The sequence below is a fragment of the Octopus sinensis genome, linkage group LG20 (assembly GCF_006345805.1).
Source record: "Octopus sinensis linkage group LG20, ASM634580v1, whole genome shotgun sequence".
In the NCBI taxonomy this organism is placed as follows: Eukaryota; Metazoa; Mollusca; class Cephalopoda; order Octopoda; family Octopodidae; genus Octopus; species Octopus sinensis.
In genome coordinates, this window is record NC_043016.1 from 13556102 (window position 1) to 13575519 (window position 19418).

The window sequence follows — 19418 nt, forward strand, 5'->3', positions numbered from 1 at the left end:
CGTTTAGACAAATTTAGCTTCTATTGATAGAGGAAAACAGTGATTAAACAAAACACTGGTGTTGCAATTAGCTGGCAGGCTGGGTAAAAATTTATTATTAGTGACAGAAGAAATATTGGTTCAGGATTGTGTTCTGTATATCTTACTTTGCATGGATATACTGTAGAAAACCAGAAAACTGTAGCATCCATCTTGAGAAAGCATCTCGTGTAGACGTATAGCGCTAAAAAGCACAGAAATATATCAGTAGCAGAAGAACAATGCCCAGTAGTGACAATGGAATTGCTAAATCTAGATTTTGATGTCTTTGAGCATCTGTACAAGATTCTATCTCAAGACAAATATTGCAGTTTCATGACTTTCTATAGTGTATCTACATGAAGTATAATATATTGAATGTTATTTTGAACTAAAACTGCTTCCATTGCTAATTACAAATTTTGATAAAATAATCAGAAATCAACAGTTTTGTAAATTCAATTTATTATTCCTAGATATTGTATACAAAACGAAAAAGCTAAAAATAAATCATTGGGATAATTCTATGAGTATGATGTAATACGTTTTAAGTGATAAAAATATACCATACAAATATGTAATCCAGATCTACTTAAAATAATAGAAAAGACTAGAGCTGTTGTTTATATAGCAAGTCAAGTGTAATCAAATTATTGGAGAATGTTTTTTCCATATTTGGCCAATTGATGTTACAGCAATTAATCTGTGGCTTCATGTTTGGCTGTGGTTTTGGACTCGTCCAGAATTTTCCATTCTTTTGTAATTATTTCTTTCAATTCTTTCTACAGAAAAAAAAGTAAACAAAAGGCAAATAAATAATTTGTTAAAGTTTTCTTTATAAATTAGTTCAAGTTAATTTTAATATTTAGAACAAAAAAATGCCTCATAGCCACCCCCACAAATCTTCTCTCTCTCTCTCTCTCTCTCTCTCTCTCTCTCTCTCTCTCTCTCTCTCTTTCTCTCTTTCTCTCTCCCTCTCTCTCTAAAGACAGTGCAGACACAATTTTCTATGTTCTTTGAGAATGGAAGAAGCCTTTGGCAGGGTTTCAATTCAGAATAGCTTTCTATTATTCTAAACTGCTCTGTACAGACGCAAAAGCACATTAGTAGTAATAAAGATTACGTAAAAGAAAAAAAGAACAAATTTATGTATATGAGGAAAAGGAAAAAGGGTGGTGTTCTTTTTGAAAACAGTTTTCTTTTTTTTTTAATATTGGTCGGATTGAAGAACATTTGAAAATAGTAAAAGTAAATAATAGGACGAGAGGAGGATATATTCCAATGGATAGACAGGTGACTGCAATATTAAATTGGTGCCACATAAAAATTAGCTGTGCTGGCAGCACATAAAAATCACTCAAGCTGGTGCCACATAAAAAGCACCCAGTACACTCTGTAAAGTGGTTGGTGTTAGGAAGGGCATCCAGCTGTAGATGACTGGGGTCTGGTGCAGTTCTCCTGTTTGGCAGTTGTTATTAAACCATCCAATCCATACTAGCATGGAATATAGACATTAAATGACAACAATGATGACAATGCCGCTGCTGACGCTAATGACAACACCATTGGCCGACGCCAACAATGATGATGACAAAGTACTGATATTTTCAATCTGGATTTCATTATATTTAGGATATGACTAGGAAGAGATCAAAGTCAATGGTGAAGAATTGTCTATAATTGTTGCAAGGATACAAGTTGTTTGCAAGCCTTTATTTCAAAATATATTTTGCTCAAAGTTGGGATCCTAGAAGTATACATTGTTGAAAATATTTAGTAAATTTATCTCAGTCGTATCTCATTTATGTTACCAATATCATTAAGTACATTGATCTGGAAGAATTTTTAAAAACCATTGGCTCTTCTTCTTGGATTTTGTTTCAAAAACAGAAAGAACATTCTGTGATCAGAAATACACTCATTTATTTAAATACTTCAGTAACTGAATTTCATGAGATTTAATTAAAAAAAAAAATAAAAACTACTGTAGAAAACATTTAGAGTCTTTTTTTTTTTCTTTTTTTCTCTTTTTACTTGTTTCAGTCATTTGACTGCGGCCATGCTGGTGCACCGCCTTTAATCAAGCAATTCGACACCGGGACTTATTCTTTGTAAGCCCAGTACTTATTCTATCGGTCTCTTTTGCCAAACCACTAAGTGACAGGGACATAAACACACCAGCATCGGTTGTCAAACAATGCTAGGGGGGACAAACACAGACACAAACATACACACACACATACATATATATATATACAACAGGCTTCTTTCAGTTTCCATCTACCAAATCCACTCACAAGTCTTTGATCGGCCCGAGGCTATAGTAGAAGACACTTGCCCAATGTGCCATACAGTGGGACTGAACCCGAAACCATGTGGTTGGTTAGCAAGCTACTTACCACACGCCTATTGCCTAATTGTTGAAATATTGGCTTCAAATTTTAGCACAAGGCCAGTAATTTCAGGGGATGGTGGGTAAGTCAATTAAATTAACCCAAGTATTAAACTGGTATCTATTTTATTGGCCCTGAAAGGAGGAAAGACAAAGTCAACATTGGCAGACTTTTGAACTCAGAATGTAAAGACAAACAAAGGCCATTTGGCATTTTGCCCAGCTTGCTGCCTTAATTGTGGTAAATATTAGCAGTAAATAATTGAATCTACTTTGAGTTAAATTATCATAAATTACCATAAATTATGTGCTGCATAAAATGCTCACCTCAGAGTAGTATTTAGTGTAATCGACAAGACGTACTCCTACAATCCTAATTGGATATATTTATGATTGAACAGACTAAGTTACGGAGGAATTCATTTGCAAAGGATGCACAAAAAATTTCAAAACTTTCTATATTCACATACAGTTCCATATAGATAGAAAGTTCTGCTTAAACGTATGTAGACAACAGACAATAGATATATAAATATAATATTTAGTGCACCTGTCCAGTACACCTGTCTGCTATGCATTGTATGCATTAATACTTGCTGTTATTTCTTCCAGAAATATTTTTTCAATACATGTTCTCATTGCTTATACAAGTGTTGAAAATTACATGGCTGTGTGGTAAGAAGCTTGCTTCCCATCCAAATGGTTTCTGGTTCAGTCCTACTGTGCAACACCTTGAGCAAGAGTCTTCTTCTGTAGCCCTCGACCAACCAAAGTCTGGTGAGTAGATTTGGTAGATGGAAATTGAAAGAGACCTGCCATGTGTGTGTGTGTGTGTGTATGAATGTATGCATGCATGTGTATGTATAATCTATGAGTGTGTCTTTGTGTTGCTATAGTATTTGTCCCCACTATAACTTCCAAACTGGTGATGGTTTGTTTATGTCTCCATAACTTAGCAGTTCAGCAAAAGAGACCAATAAGAATAAGTACCAGACTTAAAAATATGAACTGGAGGTGATTTGTTTGACTAAACCCTTCAACGCAGTGCTCCAGCATGGCTGCACACCGTTGACTGAAACAAGATGAAATATTAAAAAGAAAACTTACTTGATAATCTAACAATTCAGCCAGCTTTTCGCATCCATCATCACAGGTGCCTTGCCAAAACACATCACTGCATTGAAGCAAAACAGTAAGATATCAGGAAAATAGCATAAGATATCTTTTAAAGTTTGAATAGTTTTTGTGACATTAAACCTTTCCTTACCATATTTCTGTTGAGATGCTCTGTGTTTCTTTCAATTAATTTTAAATATAACAAAGAATTTAGTAAAATAACTTAGTTATCATTAAGCTAGTGTTAGGAACATAAATTGTGACTAAGGTTTTGGTGGAAGATTCTAATTCAGAACTTTCGAAAACAAGATGTTGAAAATTTGTACTACAGAGCCAGAGGTGATTTCAGCTGGGTTGGTAATGAAAGGGTTAAGAATTGTTTCTCTATTATATATTTTAACCCTTTCATGACCATATTTCTGTTGAGATGCTCTGTGTTTCAATTAATTTTAAATATAACAAAGAATTTAGTAAAATAACTTAGTTGTCATTAAGCTAGTGTTAGGAGCACAAATTGTGACTAAGGTTTTGGTGGAAGATTTTAATTCAGAACTTTTACAAACAAGACATTTTTACTACAGAGCCAGAGGAGGTTTCAGCCTGGTTGGCAATGAAAGGGTTAATAAATAATCCCAAGTGAGAACTATATAACACATATGTATGTATATTACAGATGTTTGTTGAAAATATTAGGGTGCAGTTAGCAAGACAAAGATTAACATCAAAATCACTGATGAATCTTCTGTAAAGGTAGGAGCAACCAACAGTCTGTTTCCAACTCCCTTATACTCATTAATGTTCTTGAGACAATAATGCAGAATTCAGGACTGGTTTTCTTTGGAAAATTTTACATGCAGATAACCCAGTTCCATTAACAAAATCTGAGCCCTTGGAAAAACATTTTTTCTTCTCTTCTTTTTCCTTCATGAAGGACCCTAATCCAAACTGTTTGACTTTCCTTTTTTTTCCTCTTTAGAGTAAAATGAATAAGTTATACACCACCACCACCACCACCACCACCCTCTCCCTTGAAAATCTTGAAATCTTTCATTTCAGTTATGTCTTTTCTTTAAAATTGAAAGAAGATATAAAACTAACCGGAAATTATTTTCGTCTTGGGAATTGGAATATTCATTAAAAATAGATTCATTCTGGAAAATAGTAAATAAATTATGAAAAAAAAATTAGTTTGTAGCAAATAAATTTATAAAAGTGGATAATAATTATTTAATCAGTAAAACAGAAATGAGCAAATGAGAATCATGGACAGTGGTTGAATGCTTTTGAAGAATTTGGTTTAGATAAAAAAATTTTAATGGTTAGGAAAGGATGAAAGGCACAATAGTCTGTATAGATTCAGATGACACCATGGTAATATCAAACAAATCTATTTTTGAATTTCTAATCCACAAATCATTATGAAAAGGAGTTAATGTTTTTCAAGCAGTAAGATTGTCGTTAATTTCATCCCAGCTTCAATCAGTAATTTTAGTAGCAAAAATCAAATTTTGTTTCGTAGTCCAATCCCTCCACTTCACACATCTTCCCTAACCGACCCCTCCTTTCCTTCAAATGAGCCCACAACCTATGAGACCTCTTGGTCCACAGTTTCTTCCCTAACCCAACCTCCCAACCCAGCTCATTCCACTGCTCGTGCCCATGCTACTGCACTTTCCCTTACCTCTCCAACACCACCCTCCTCATTGGCCCCCATCATCGACCCTATCACATCACTGAATCCTTCACCTGCACATCTACCAATATCATCTACAGTATCTCCTGCTCTCTCTGCCCTTCTCTATACATTGGGCAAACAGTATGCCACCAGGCTGACCAGTTTGCGGAACACCTCCAAGACATCCAACTCGGCAATGACACCCTGGTCTTGTGCCATTTCCACTCTACCAGTCACTCTTTGCAACACCTGTTTGTGTTCGGATTGTCCTTGCACAGGGGCCATCCAGACTCCCATTTGTGCCTTGAACAGGGATTAATCTTCTCTCTTTGCTCCTTTGCACCACTTGGGCTCAAATCTCCTCCCCTCTTCATCTACCCTCCTCTCCTCTCTTCCTCTCACACCTACTTCCTCCTACCAATGAACAGCAACGCGAAACTCAGAGTAACAGGTTTTGTAGAATTTTCTGCTGCTTTAAATAAAGCATATTACTCTACCACTGGTATTTGAGTACTCTTTTTTTCCACCTTGTTTCACATTTATGTGTTTACTCCAGTATATATATTTATATATATATATATATATATATATGTATTATTATATATATATATGTATGTATGTATGTATGTATGTATGTATGTATGTATGTATGTATACATAAATGATCACATCCTTTCATTCTCTGAAGGTGACCAGATAAGCAATGTTTCACTTTGTGGATCCTGGGGTGGCTTCTGAGGCCCATTGTTGACATACAATTGTTACAATGGAGATGCATAATAGCAGACTGAGGACCCAGTGGGACTCTTGCTTTCCATGCAGCCCTCCTCTCTTTAGTGTCTCTGGTCATATCAGATTCTGGGTGTTGTACTACAGGGTACACAGCACAGTGTACCACAGTGAATGATCTTGAGCAAGACGTTGCCAAGTAGACAATTCTAAGTTACACTTTTTTAAGGTTGCTTTGAGAGTCTCTGTATCTCCTCTTTGGTCCACCATGAGACTGAGAGCCAACTGCTAGTTCATCAAAGAAGATCTATTTGAGGAGTCTAGTCAGACATGCATACTATATGTCCATTTCACCATAAATGGCACATAAAAGCACTTTTTATGTGTTGGGCCTCACAGAGGCAATGGTCGAGTCCATTTGGCATCATGCCATACTTGAGAAGAAAACTCATAAATCTAAGTAAATCTGCAGTCATGGCAGATACCGGTGTCATGCAAGTGACACCCATGCCGGTGGCATATAAAAGCACCCATTACAATCACGGTTTGGTTGGCATTAGGAAGGGCATGCAGCCATAGAAATCATGCCAAAACAGACTGGAGTCTGGTGCAGCCTTCCAGCTTGCCAGACCTGGTCAACCCATCCAACCCATGCCAGCAGGGACAACAGATGTTAAAAGATGATGATGGTGGTGATAATGATGATGATGATGATGATGGTGGTGGTGGTGGTGGTGGTGGTGGTGCTGGTGGTGCTGGTGGTGCTGGTGGTGCTGGTGGTGATGATGATTATGATGATGATGGTGGTGGTGGTGGTGGTGCTGGTGCTGGTGGTGGTGGTGGTGGTGATGATGATGATGATTATGATGATGAAGCCTTTGATCTATCCTTTGCCTCCATCTCATTCATCTTCCCATCGCTCTTCTTACCAATTCCTTATTCTGCTGCTGTAATTAAATGATAACAGAGCTACATACATCATCATCTCTTTCTGTGCAGCTCTTTATCTTTCCCTCTCCCCTGAAACCACTTCCTTTTGACATCCATCTCTCGTTCTTAACATTGTTGCTCCCCACTCATCTTTTCCACTGACCAAAGCTTTCTGTGCTGCCAGTCACCATGCTCTCTCTCTCTCTCTCTCTTTCTCTCTCTCTTTCTCTCTCTCTCTTTCTCTCTCTTTCTCTCTCTCTCTCTTCTCTCTCTCTCTCTCTCTCTCTTCTGAACCATTTCCTACTGATACCCATTCTTCATTCTCTACAATCAATCACTTCACCACCACCACCAACCCCTCTCTCCTCAACTTTGCTTAGCCCTCATTACATTCAGTTATGCACATCTGACAACCTCCGTCCCTATCTCTTGTCCATCGTTCACTGACCTCCCTGCACTTTTATAGCCTTTACTTTCTACAGGAATCCTTGGATCCAGTGGCTCCTGTCAGATCACCCAACTTATGTTGGCATGAAAAATGGACATTAAATGGAGAGGAGGAGGATGACAACGATGATGATGACGACGATGACACATTTTCATATGCTTAGCTCTGTGTCTTTAACTACTTCGACAAAAGGTTAATGAAACTGAAATCTAAACTGGAGTCCCCAAGTCTGTCGGATAATATTTACAGCATAATTATAAGAATTCTACTTTCAAGGTATTTTATAATTGCAGAGAAAATGATATCTGTTCCCTGAGCAACAGCCAACCCACTAAAGTACCCTAACCAGGCCTGCATTCTGGGAAGATTCCACAGGTACAAATGAATAACCTTCTAATGTTGAATTGGGCCAAAAAAGGAAAGTTTGTGACAATTTGAGAACTTTTCAAAAATAATTCTGAAAGAAAAAAATAATAAATTCAAAGTACAAAGAATACTGGATGAAAGTTAAAATGAAAACATTACTTACATCTTTCGTCAGATTGATATATAATCGTGGGGTAGAGTTAGGAACCCTAAGAAAAAGAAAAATAGTTTATTTTTCATTTCCACAAAAATGTTGTCATACGAAAGTTAAGGGTAAAAGGAATTGGAAATAATTTTAAATATACAAAAATTCATCTTTCAATCTAACTAATTATCATTTAGGTTGTAAAAGATAAGAAAACTTTTGCCTCTGGTAATGTCTATATTCTGCACCTGGAGCAAAACTATGAATTCTTTAAATATTCCAAAGTAAATGTTTCATTACCTTGATGATTTTACTCTATTTCCAGTACACACATTCAACTGAAGAATAATAGATGATTGCAATGAAAATAGTCATCAACCCATCCACCTGACCAGTCATAGGTAACCTACAGCCCACAGGTGTTTCTGAATGGCACACCTAACAAAAAGTTACTTGAATTTTCTTTAGTAGTTTGGCCCACCTGATGATAAGCCACGTCAAATGTAGACTGCTTCTTGTCTATGCCTGCACTCAACTATTACTTATTCATCTTCAAACATTTTTATGATAAGAAAAAAAAAACTTTAATAAAATATCAAAAGAAAACAAAACAAAACAAAACATGATGTAGTTTTACAAAGAAGAATGGAAGGATGTCACTTGTCTTCCTTCAACTATTACAATATTACAAAATTTACAATTAAACCTTAACATTTATGACATCCTAGAAATATCCTCTCTAGACATAAGGCCTGAAATTTGGGTGGGCAGAAGCTAGTTGATTACGTCAACCCAGTGTTTAACTGGTACTTATTTTACTACCCACCCCCACTCCACCCCCATTCCCAACTGATGAAAGGCAAAGTTGACTTCATCAGAATTTGAACTCAGAACATAAAGCCATAACTGCTGTTAAGTACTAACAATTCCACCAGCTTACCACTTTGGCATCCTAGAAATATCAAAAAAGGCAATACTCACATTGAAACAAGAGCAGCAAATGGCATAACTGTAAGGGATGTTCCAAGAATAATCAGTAAATCACAATTCTTGAAGTCCTACAAAATTGAAAAAAATGAACATATTTATGTAAAGTATACAATTAGGAGGTGTGATTGCTAAGAGATCACACCCAGAACGAGGAGATCAGGGATAGAATTGGAGTGAAGGACATTGTCATAGAATACCACCACACAAAGCTAAAATGGGATGGTCATGTCACAAGGTTCACAGACAATCAGTGGACCTGTGCAGTTGTCAAGTGGTACCGTCACAAATGGAAGGGACCACTCGGAAGACCTCCAATCAAGTGGAAAGATGATCTATGAAAAATGTTTGGAGCAATGTGCAGCACAAGGGGAATTGAGTGAATGGTGTAACCAGAGGGGCCAACTCAGCACCAGACAGCCTGGCCAATCCAGGTGATATAATTAATATATAAAAGTACATAATTAATTAGTTAGAAGCATTGTGATGAAAAAGAAAATGTAATAATTTAGAAAATAAAGAATCCACATCTGACTCAATTAAGTATATCAACCTGTCAAAAGTTACAATTACATGAATTATCCCAAAATGCCTTTTGATAGGATAACGATTCATTACAGACCAGCTTCTTAGTTACATGCACCAGCGTAGCTAGAGTGTGCTCACAAAAAACATATATTGCCTATAGCGGACCCAAAAGTGATCCCCGGGGTGGACCACCCCTACTGCACCCACCTAGCTATGCTAGTGGTTACATGTTTTCCATTTATACATTTTATCCAAACAAAGTAGCCAGTTGGAACAGCCATATTGACATGGTGATTAACTTTACTTGTCATTTTATCCAAATTCTACAGCAGGGGTCAGGGAACTTTTTGAACTAATTACCCCAAAATATATTTATTTACGCCAACGATAACCCCTTGATTTGAAAGGAAGAAAATGAGAGATTCTTTGAATTCAAAAGTTTTATTGAATCTATTTATATGGAGAATACAATAATAAATATAAAAAGTATAAAAGAAATGCAACAAAATAAATTAATATCCTCAATAAGAAACAAAAGGATTTTTCTAGAAACTTTTTCACTTCAGGTTTTCGAGAAATGATGTTTCATTTCTGTTACAATTACATCAAAATTGGGGTATTTTGATGCCAGAGCAATTTGGATACAGTCTTCCAGGTCCAATGGATTACTCTGCTTTGTTTTCATGTTCATTAGGCTGGAAAATTCCTGTTTGCAAAGGTAGATTGTTGTAAAAGGCAACAACTTTTTGATGGCCTTCTCATACCACAAGAAAAATTCCTATTGTAACAAAGAACACGTTTTTTTATATAATTTTACTAATTAATCCTCATTACCCCAAAGTATTTCATTTTTACCCCGCTTGGGGCAATTTACCCTGGTTCACTGACTCCTGATCTACAGTAAGTGCCAAATGCAATCTTTTATTGGTTATTATAACCTCAAACATAATGAGATGTCAACATACACACCACACACACAGACAATGGGCTTCTTTCAGTACATGGACAATATGTACATACATAGGCATGAACATTAGCATAATTGAAAAAGAAATGCATATTACCAAAGTTAAATGCTAAAATCATAAAATGTTTGCAACACACACACACACACAATGTTTCTAATTAGGCACAAAACATTCACAACATTAAATAATGTAACATAAACTTAACTAAAGAGTGGATACTTTGATGCCACTGGAATTTTGCTAACAAAAAAGAGAAAAAAACAGTAATATGAAATTACAATGAATAGGTACAAAATTTTATTGACAAATAATTACCTTTTGAACTGCAAAGAATTTCTGTGGCAAATGTTCTCCAAAAAATACAATATCTAAAAGACAGAAAAAAAAACATAAAATGTAAGCCATGTCTCTTCAATATGATAAATTAACGATTTTTTTAATTTCCTTTTTTTTATTGGCAGAAGTTATAAAATGACTTGGTGGCCAATAGTTTTCTGCATGACACTTATAAGTACCTTTCAGTCACTTAGTAACTTCAGCTGATTAAAAATGAAAAATATCACATTTTACTTATTTCAGTCATTGGACTGTGGCCATGTTGGGGCATCACCTTGAATGGTTTAGTCAACCAAATCAACCCCAGCACTATTTTTTTTTTAACTGAGTAATAATTTTATCAATCACTTTTGCTAACTGCTAGGTTATGGGGGACATAAACAAACCAGGATTGGTTGTCAGGCAGTGATGAAAGGATGAACACAAACAGACACATATACACACACACACATGTGTATATACATATACAAGCAACTTCCACACACTTTCCATTTACCAAATTCACTCAGAGTGCTTTGGTCAGCTTGGGGCTACAGTAGAAGACAATTGCTCAAGGTGACATACATAGGGACTGAACCCAAGCACATGTGGTTGGAAAGCAAACTTCTTATCACACAGCCATGCCTGCACCTATATTCATGTTTTGAGTTCTTTCAATTCTGTTTGTACAACCAAACCTAAATAACAGATTAAAATTTGATGCTGGAAATTATTCACAAACCAATGCTTGACAGAACTACCAGCTTTAGCTTAATTTAACCCTTTAGCATTTAAACTGTCTAATGTTCAAACCACCCAGATCCAGCCTTTCACACCCACCCCACAATATCAGTCCAAAACTAAACAATCACATCATTGAAATCTCAAAGCTACAAAATAATGCATGGTTAATTCGAAACAATGTGAACAGGGTAAAAAGGATAAAGAGCCCCTTCAGTCATGAATGACCATGGGACTGTACCTAGAAAGTTATCCTCTGAGGTACAAGTCTGGGCAAGGTTGTTTATGGAAGACCAGCAGTCACCCATGCATACCAGCCTCCTCTCTCCAAACCACCAATGTTATCCAAGGGAAGCTTGACACCAGTAACGTGGCAACTCATTTCTACAGCTGAGTGAACTGGAGCAACATGAAATAAAGCGTCTTGCTCAAGAACACAACACACAGCCCAGTCTGGGAATCGAACTCACTACCTCATGATTGTGAGCCCGACACTCTAACCACTGACCCATACACCTTCACATATTTCACAGACTAATCTAAATGCTAAAGGACATAAAGCTAAAGGTACAGAACATAAATGAAATGGTTTATCACTCATAAGGAGTTGACCATCATCCTATGATGATTATTGATATGTATCAAACAATTTAATCTTGTAAAAATTTACATTTTATATGCTAAAATGAGATTTATTTAAAAAAATAATAAAACAATACTAACCCTTTCGTTACCATATTTCTATAGAGTGCTCTGTGTTTCTTTCAATTAGTTTTAAATATAACAAAGAATTTAGTAAAGTAACTTAGTTATCATTAAGCTAGTGCTAGGAACATAAATTGTGACTAAGGTTTGGTGGAAGATTTTAATTCAAAATTTTTGAAAACAAGACATTTGTACTACAGAGCCAGAGGGGATTTCAGCCAGGTTGGTATCAAAAGGGTTAAGAATTGTTTCTCTATTATATATTTTAACCCTTTTGTTACCATATTTCTGTTGAGATGCTCTGTGTTTCTTTCAATTAATTTTAAATATAACAAAGAATTTAGTAAAGTAACTTAGTTATCATTCAGCTAGTGTTGGGAACATAAATTGTGACAAAGGTTTGGTGGAAGATTTTAATTCAAAACTTATGAAAACAAAACATTTGTACTACAGAGTCAGAGCCAGTTTCAGCCAGGTTGGTAACGAAAGGGTTAAAAAACAAAACAGCATTCAACTAATAGCTTTACTAATTAATTACAAACCTGGTTTGACTAATCCTTTGCATTCTGTGCAGTGTGGAATTTCATCTTTGAAAATTATTTCTAGAAATATAATTATTATTCATTTATTAAACTACAAAAATTATTTATTGATTTATTGATCAAAATATCAATCAAAATTAGCAAAAAAGGGAAAAAATTCAAATATCAGTCAAAATTAACAAAAGAAGGGGGGGGGGGGAATTATAAAAAAAAAGAAAATTCAAAAACGTTAACAGAAATCTTTTATTAATCAGATTTCCCAAAACTTTCTGTATTTTTTACTTTATTAAACTTATGGAGATAATATATTTTATACTGACTATTGCAAGGATTATTTCTTTACTTTCTCAAAAATATTAGACTATTTTCAACAAGTAAGTATTTTGAAAAATAAAACCATATAACTGAAAAATTCTTAAAGTGAATAATGAGAAAATATGAAAAAGTTCATATTTATACAGTTAAGATTTAAAATTTTATAAATATACCAATTTCTACTGTCAAATAAGAAGCAGGAAATAATTCTTAAAATATCTTGAAATACAAAGCATATCCATTCAAAGCCATACCTTTAATCCATTCTAAGCCATACCTTTAATCCATTCTAAGCCATACCTTTAATCCATTCTAGGTCATATTCAGCCTTGCAATTTATGCAATGACTTGTCTGGAAAGTTCCGTGTCCTTCAACAATTTTTTCAGAATCAATCCCAGCCATTCTCTCTAATCCATCAATATTCTAAAATTAAATGGAAGCCTTTCATAAATATCAACATTAAAAGTATTATAACAACTACCTGCAATAAACATTTTTATAACATGTTTTATTAACATCCTAAACAACAAAATACAGTGTATGCGTGTGTGTGTGTGTGTGTGTGTGTGTGTGCATGCACGCATGCGTGTGCATGTCTGTGTATGCGCACGCACGCACTTGTGTGTGTGCGCATGCACTGGTGTGTGTGTGTGTGTGTGTGTGTAGCAAACAACTACCATCTAAGCTAAGATTCAAAATTGAATCCACATTCTGCCACAAGCCATCAGCCTATTGTTTTTGCCTGTTGCACTAGGAAATTAATGAGAATAAGCTGACCTCTAGATCTTTCATGAGTCATACATGGGTCAGAACTGATACAGCAGAGAAATCCTTTGCTTTTGGCTTGACCTAATTTGATCAGGAAGAATATGAATCAGCTGCAGCAAGTAAGTTGTTCTTTTTCTTGGATCACCTGAAGAGCAACTCTCTCAATATACTGGCAACATGCAAGACAGCAGATCTATCACCCTCTCTACATAGCTAGAATTTATTATTCTGTCTCTCTTTAGTAGTAGCTCACAGATGAAGCTTACAATACACAATGGACCATGGAACTAGAGACAATTTCTTTACTGCAACCACAAACAATCTGTTTACACAGCTCTATTTTCTATATTATAACAACTAACATAATAATCATATAAATAAAAGACCATCTCAACAAGCTAATAATAATGTTCTTCAATCATTTATCTGATGGAATTTACCTGTTACACACAGGCACACACACACATACACACACGCGTGTGTGAATATATATATACATATACATATATATGTGTGTGTGTGTGGTGTGTGTGTGTGTGTTGTGTGTGTGTAGCAAACAACTACCATCTAAGCTAAGATTCAAAATTGAATCCACATTCTGCCACAAGCCATCAGCCTATTGTTTTTGCCTGTTGCACTAGGAAATTAATGAGAATAAGCTGACCTCTAGATCTTTCATGAGTCATACATGGGTCAGAACTGATACAGCAGAGAAATCCTTTGCTTTTGGCTTGACCTAATTTGATCAGGAAGAATATGAATCAGCTGCAGCAAGTAAGTTGTTCTTTTTCTTTGGATCACCTGAAGAGCAACTCTCTCAATATACTGGCAACATGCAAGACAGCAGATCTATCACCCTCTCTACATAGCTAGAATTTATTATTCTGTCTCTCTTTAGTAGTAGCTCACAGATGAAGCTTACAATACACAATGGACCATGGAACTAGAGACAATTTCTTTACTGCAACCACAAACAATCTGTTTACACAGCTCTATTTTCTATATTATAACAACTAACATAATAATCATATAATAAAAGACCATCTCAACAAGCTAATAATAATGTTCTTCAATCATTTATCTGATGGAATTTACCTGTTACACACAGGCACACACACACATACACACACGCGTGTGTGAATATATATATACATATACATATATATGTGTGTGTGTGTGTGTGTGTGTGTGTGTGTGTGTGTGTGTATACACACACACATAAATATACTTCGATTAGAGGTTATGTTAGCCTCTCTGCTATAATGAATCCATAAACATATGTAAAACATCCAAGGGTATTTTTTCCCCTCTGTAGATATTAAGCTCAGGGCATATGAATTTGATATTTAATTAATTCACTACTCCCAAACATTGATTATTAAGTATTAATATATATTTTACATTTATTAAGACAGTGAGCTGACAGAATCATTAACACACGAGGCAAAATGCTTTGTGACATTTCATCCATCTTTACGAGTTCAAATCCTGCCAAGGGTGACTTTGCCTTTTATTCTTTTGGGGTCAATATAATAAGTATTAGTTGAACATTGGAGTCAATGTAATCGACTCAACCCCCTCCCTAAAAATTGCTGGCCTTGTGCCAAAATTTGAAACCAATACATATTTTATATTTATAACTATGATATCAAAAGAAAATTATTGACTATTTTGTTCCCAACAAAATCAGTATTTACCTGAGTAAAATGACGAAGAAGCAAGCCTTTTTCATCAAGTAGTTTCAGAAAATAGTGTGAAGGGGTTGGCTGAAGGGAAAAAAAATTTAAGAAAAAGAAAAAAGATCAATATGCTATGAGAGAATTATTGATTGAATTTGTACATATTAAATATTATATAATTATTAGTTTATTATGTTGTGCATTATTCATTTTATTGTCTTTCAATCCCTTTCTATCCAGTCTTTTCTTCTCTTCTCTCTCATCTATGTCCTATAAAACTTGTATCTAATTGTTTTCAATCTTTGAATTCAAACTACCATAATACAACTAATGCTAACAGTTATATTCAAATAAACTAGTGCACTAAAACAAACATGAAAATGTATTTTAAATATCTAAATTAAAACTCTAGCAGAGAATGAATTTATGTACTGGGAAAAAAGACAGACCTTTATCTACAGAGAAAAATTAAAAGTAACTAATGATGCAAATTTCCTATTCCCTTTATGCCAAATGAAGCACAAGTTTTTACCAAAGCAGAAAAGCAAATAATAATAATAATAATAATAATATAATAATAATAATAATAATAATAATAATAATAGCAATAATAATAATATAACCCAAATATTCTACTCATTACTACAGATTTGCTTGTCAGTTGTTTGACCTTAACCAGTTGAGCATGTCCCTTAGTGGCTGACGATATGTGCATCTCTGATCACAAGCAGAAGTAGTGGGGAAGCATCATAGCCATGTGTTGAAAGGAATTCTTTGCAGTTTGGTTAATTCATCTCTGGAATCATGGGTGTTTCATTCAACAACCATCATTCAGGGACCTTTTGAGCAGGATGGGCTACTCGACCTGCAGAAAATTCTAACTGGACCCCACCTGCAAGGTCATGCACTGTTTATCTTGATACGAGATCACCATGTTGTGCACATATGGTTGTGATGCATGTGCCTGGTGTACCCTTATCAGATTGGTAGTCATGATGGGTATACTGGGCTTGGTATATTTTACCCCAGTGTCACTTTGCTGACATGCACTGCCCTCTCACTCAATATTATTATTATTATTATTATTATTATTATTATTATTATTATTGCTGTTGTTGTTGTTGTTGTTGTTATTGTCATTGTTATTTTCTGAGACCGAGTGGTGTGTTGTGTTCTTGAGCAAAACACATCATTTCACATTGCTATGCAGTCATTTCAACACCTGACATGTGACACACTTGTCCAGGTAATGTTGATTTGATGGAGGAGAGAGTGAACTAATGTACAGCACATACATTTGATCACTATAAACAAATTATTGGTGCAGTTTGTTCAGCAAACATTGAAGACTCATCGACAGAAGAGTCCATCATTATTAACATTTTTATTATTAAGCTGGCAGAATCATTAGCACATCAGACAAAATGCTTAGTGACATCTCGTTTGTCTTTATGTTCTGGATTCAAATTCTGGTGAGGTTGACTTTGCCTTTCTTCCTTTTGGGGTCAATAAAATAAGTACCTGTTGAGTACTGGGGGTTTAATTTAATTGACTTATCCACCTCCCCTAAAATTTCAGACCTTGTGCCTATAGTACACTGGTTCCCAAACTTGTTTGGGCTACCACCCACTTGACACCCAGGCCACATTCCTAGCACCACACCAACCAACTAGCCATTACAAACACAGACCTCTTTCTGAAGCAAATTCAAAGCAAACGTATTTCACAAATAAAACTTAACCTAATAAACCCATTATTTTGTTGTTTTTACATGAATTGCTACCCCCATTATCACCCAACTTTTCTTCAATGCCCTCTTGGAACATTCCACTGCCCCCCTGAGGGGAAGGGGTTAATACCGTCCACTTTGGGAACCACTGCTATAGTAGAAAAAGATTTTTTTTTTCTTTTGACAATGCTATGAAATAGCTGAATAAAAAATAACCAGATGCATTAAGCAACAAAAAACTAATGACAACACAGATAAATTCATAGCCAAAGTGAGTAATGTAGCAAAACATTGTCTATTTAGGACTTCAACTGCCATCAAACATAGAAACCGTTCATTAGTAATGTCTTTATTGCAAGCATATCTATATATATAAAACTGTAGTTGTGTGAGTGTCTGTCCCCTTCGATTTAGATTCCTAACTCCTCCCACATTTTGCGGTGCAGTTTAACCAAATTCTGGTATCTTATAGTCGTGATTCATATCGAGCCCGTCTGACTATTAGCACGCGTCAACGATGAGTCTACGATTTTAAAAATAATTTAACATCATTTTTTATTCCATTTTAATGCATAAATTTTCGTGTGTCGATGGCGGCGGAGTTGGCGTCCACGGTCACACCTGCACCTGTTTGCTTCTCCCCCTTCTTCCCTCCCTCGTGAAGCTGTGGGGAAGGGAGTGTAAGGAAATCAACGTCGTAAAGCGTTGTCAAGGAGACCAGCGTTCTTTTAGAACAACGACTTCATGGCTTGAAGACACCAAAACAGAAATGGCTAAGAAAGCCCGAATTGGCATCTATAAGGGAAGTAACTCTCTAAAAATGCTTATATAGTTATTTCCCTTACAAACCCGAGCAACGCCGGGCGATACTGCTAGTTATATATACAATGCTATCTGTCAGAGATTAATAATATTTTAGAGCTGTGGTTAGATGAAACTGATTTTAATGATTTTAGCGCTTAGATCGGCCTTATCCTGTCCGTTTCTGCCTGTTTTGTGTTTAATTCAATCACATTTGCCCTCTCACACCTACCCTACAATATTATTCTAAAACTAAGCAATCACATCATGGAAATTTTCAAAGCAACAACATTATGCATAATCAATTGAAAACAAAGTGAATAAATAAGCCATACATTTGACAGAGTAATCTGAATGCTAAAGGGTCAAATGAATGTTCCAAACAAATTGATAACCAAAGAGATTATAGTTCACATTCCACTGAGTCTTGCATCTAAGAAAACTCAGTTTATGTTTTGTAGTGGTTAACATCATGACCAATCACAGAGTCCGGCAGAATCAGCATCAGGCAGAAGATGTAAAAAAAAAAAAAAAAGGGACACTAGATGATTTGCCTATCAAAAAAAATAAGAAATCAGCAACAATTAAGAAAAAATAATCAACTGAGGGGATTTTGCCAAAATCAAATTCTAGTCTCAAAAATTAGTGACAATAGCAGGAACCTTAATGCAACAATAAATGAAATAGCATTCTATATATCTTACTTCACGTGGATACATTAAACTGTGGTATTTGTTTCAAGACAGCATCTCATATAGATGTATAGTGTTAAAAAGAACAGAAGTATATCAGCGGTAGGTGGAAAGTGTCCAGCTGTAGCAACAGAATGGAAATGCTGAATCTAGATTTCTGCTTCTTTAAGCATCATCAACAGCATTTATCCACTTGACAGCAACACGCTTAGACAACTTTAGTCTTTACTGATAGAGAAAAACAGTGATTAACAAATCATTAGAGGAGGAGGAAGGGCGGAGGAGAATGAGAGGTAGAGAGGTGGAGGGGAGAGAAGGGTGGAGACGAGGAGAGGGGGGAAGAGGGAAGTAGGAGAGAGGGAAGGTAGGGAAGATGGAAGTAGGGGAGGGGGGGAGAAGGCTAGTAATGATAAGAATAAGTTGGATACACATCAAGTGAGCTTAGGATGTTTAATGTATTTTGTTTGTTTTCATTTACTTTATCAGGTGGAATCAGAATGAAAAAGATTAAAATGAACTTCATGATTTTTTTCTTAATCAACTATCTGAAGAATTAGAAGAATTAGGGTTGTTACTTTTTTGGCATTGGTGAATGATAATACAAGAACATTTCAAAAACCAAATTAACAATATGTAGAATGATTTAATATAAATATCATACACAAGTAGACACAACTTCATCAGTTATGAACTTACCTTCAAATCAGAAGGCCACATATTTTTAACAAGCTTGAAGAACGGTTCAGGACATTCCTAAATAAAAAAAATTAAAAAATAGATAAATGTACATTAATTGAGATTTATAGAATCAATATTTGAGAATGCATA

The 19418-nt window shown here is 35.4% G+C and overlaps 1 protein-coding gene across 2 annotated transcripts in view; it reads right to left on the minus strand.

Annotated features, from left to right (window-relative positions):
* Positions 1-466: 466 nt before the first annotated feature.
* LOC115222604 (NAD-dependent protein deacetylase sirtuin-2) overlaps positions 467-19418 on the minus strand; it is a 49369-nt gene continuing 30417 nt past the window's right edge. The window contains exons 6-15 of one of the 2 annotated variants that reach the window (XM_029792902.2): positions 19287-19343; positions 15387-15455; positions 13221-13344; positions 12606-12665; positions 10618-10670; positions 8801-8877; positions 7838-7883; positions 4625-4677; positions 3518-3584; positions 467-800 (exon numbers count right to left, since the gene is read on the minus strand). In XM_029792902.2, the coding sequence (XP_029648762.1) occupies positions 717-800; positions 3518-3584; positions 4625-4677; positions 7838-7883; positions 8801-8877; positions 10618-10670; positions 12606-12665; positions 13221-13344; positions 15387-15455; positions 19287-19343 (690 nt within the window). In that variant the 3' untranslated portion in view covers positions 467-716. The remainder of the gene's footprint in view (positions 801-3517; positions 3585-4624; positions 4678-7837; positions 7884-8800; positions 8878-10617; positions 10671-12605; positions 12666-13220; positions 13345-15386; positions 15456-19286; positions 19344-19418) is intronic. The other variant, XM_029792905.2, reaches the window with a different exon arrangement.